Source organism: Mandrillus leucophaeus, unplaced genomic scaffold (assembly GCF_000951045.1).
Source record: "Mandrillus leucophaeus isolate KB7577 unplaced genomic scaffold, Mleu.le_1.0 Scaffold410, whole genome shotgun sequence".
Classification (NCBI taxonomy): Eukaryota; Metazoa; Chordata; class Mammalia; order Primates; family Cercopithecidae; genus Mandrillus; species Mandrillus leucophaeus.
Window position 1 is genome coordinate 1731403 of NW_012104366.1, and position 2474 is coordinate 1733876.

The 2474-nt window shown below is 47.6% G+C and overlaps 1 protein-coding gene across 1 annotated transcript in view; it reads left to right on the plus strand.

The window, feature by feature from the left end:
• The window catches only part of PTGR1 (prostaglandin reductase 1), a gene marked incomplete at both ends in the record, with an annotated part of 21027 nt that extends 18561 nt beyond the window's left edge, over positions 1-2466 (plus strand). Inside the window, one exon of the mRNA XM_011992461.1 lies at positions 2338-2466. Within this exon, the coding sequence (XP_011847851.1) occupies positions 2338-2466 (129 nt within the window). The remainder of the gene's footprint in view (positions 1-2337) is intronic.
• Positions 2467-2474: the final 8 nt, after the last annotated feature.

Genomic DNA, 2474 nt, shown 5'->3' on the forward strand with positions numbered 1-2474 from the left:
GAGTTTTGCTCTTGTTGCTCAGGCTGGAGTGCGATGGCATGATCTCAGCTCACCGCAACCTCTGCCTCCTGAGTTCACGTGATTCTCCTGCCTCAGCCTCCCAAGTAGCTGGGATTACAGGCATGCGCCACCATGCCTGGTTACTTTTGTATTTTTAGTAGAGACGGGGTTTCTCCATGTTGCTCAGGCTGGTCTGGAACCCCCGACCTCTGGTGATCCGCCCGCCGCAGCCTCCTAGAGTGCTGGGATTACAGGCATGAGCCACCGGCGGCTGGCCCAGAGTCAGCTTTTTTTTTTTTGAGACGGAGTCTCGCTCTGTCACCCAGACTGGAGTGCAGTGGCCAGATCTCAGCCCACTGCAAGCTCCACCTCCTGGATTTGCACCATTCTCCCGCCTCAGCCTCCTGAGTAGCTGGGACTACAGGTGCCCGCCACCACGCACGGCTAGTTTTTTGTATTTTTTTTAGTAGAGACGGGGTTTCACCATGTTAGCCAGGATGGTCTCGATCTCCTGACCTCATGATCCATCTGTCTCGGCCTCCCAGAGTGCTGGGATTACAGGCATGAGCCACCGCGCCCGGCCGAGAGTCAGCTTTTAAGGGTGTTTGGTTAAAAAAGAGGAAGAAAACCAGGTGACTGGACGTGGATCATAAGACAAAGGAAGGCTTCTCCTTTGAGCCATGCTTCAGGTTTGGATAACTGGGTAGTATCCTTCTCTGCAATAGTGGATAGAAAAGAAGCAAGTAAGAAGCAAGGAAAAAAGTATATTCCCTTTTGAAGACACTATGAGGAACCTATAGGACATCCAAGTGTGAGAACATCTAGAGGTTGTTGGAAATACTGATTTGGAACTCGGCAGAGAGAAATGGGTTAGAGGCTGGGCGCGGTGGCTCAAGCCTGTAATCCCAGCACTCTGGGAGGCCGAGAGGGGCGGATCACGAGGTCAGGAGATCAAGACCATCCTGGCTAATGCGGTGAAACGCCGTCTCTACAAAAAATACAAAAAACGAGCCGGGCGAGGTGGCGGGCCCCTGTAGTCCGGGCTACTCTGGAGGCTGAGGCAGGAGAATGGGGTAAACCCGGGAAGGGGAGCTTGCAGTGAGCTGAGATCTGGCCACTGCACTCCAGCCTGGGTGACAGAGTGAGACTCTGTCTCAAAAAAAAGAAAAAAGAAAAATGGGTTAGAATTAATAGATAGAATTAATAGAGGTCATAAGAGTACAAGAGATCATCCTATGATAGTCCATAGTCTTAGAAGGAAAAAGGACCAAGGATGGCTCTCTTCCAATAGTTTTTTCTGGAATCATGAAGGAATGGAAAAAGCATATGGCTGTCACTATTTGTACAGAGATTCATGTAAATCCAATTGGGGTTTTTCCTCGATTGAAATTGCACAGTGGCACATATTCTGGTCTTCATGATACATTCAGAGTATAAGGAACTTTCTGAAAAGGAAGTTTCTATGAGCCAATATAATCTATAGTCTCATCGTGAAAGTGCTTTTCAGAATGCTTCCTAGCTGCTCTGTGATTAGGAAGCATCTAGTCTGGTGCTTTGGACTAAATCGAAGGGCCTGGTGCAGTGGCTCATGCCTGTAATCCCAGAACTTTAGGAGGCCAAGACAGGAGGATCACTTGAGCCCAGGAGTTCAAGATCAGCCTGGGCAATATAGTGAGACCCTGTCTCTATGAAAATTTAAAAAATATAAGCCAGATGTAGTGACATGCACCTGTGGTCCCAGCTACTCAGGAGGCTGAGGTGGGAGGATCACTTGAGCTTAAGAGGTCAAGGTTGTAGTGAGCCATGTTTGTGTCGCTACACTCCAGCCCGGGCAACAGAGTGAGACCATGTCTCAAAAAAATATAAACATCTAAAAAATCAAGAAACGATAAGGGGGCAGTTATCAGGAGGACCGTTTGTGATGTGAGAGTCACAGAGCTGAGACAAAATAATAGTCTGAAGAAGGACCGTACCAAGAGATGGCATACACTGCATTGCAGGAAGAGAAGCCCAGAAACCAAGAACCAAGGAAGTCAAATGGATCGGTTGTTAAACCAGCTGGTGGAGCTATGAACCAAATAAATGCAGAAGAGACCTGCTGGGTGGTCAGAAGCAAGCTGAAGCTGAGTTGTAGGATGGTCCAGGGCCGAATTTCACCTATGGGATCTTTTGGCCCATTATGGTATTCCTTATATATGTGGCTCAGCACCTAACAGAGTGTTCTTAGGGAGCCTAGGCGTGCTGGACCAGGAAAGTAGTGTTGGTCCATGGTCCGTGCTTCTGACTTACTCATGGTTTCCTTTTTTGTTTTTCTTTTTTTTGTTTTTTTCTATTTAGGGCTGCAAAGTTGTTGCAGCAGCAGGGTCTGATAAAAAGGTTGCCTACCTTCAAAAGCTTGGATTTGATGTTGTCTTTAACTACAAGACAGTAGAGTCTTTGGAAGAAACCTTGAAGAAAGCCTCTCCTGATGGTTA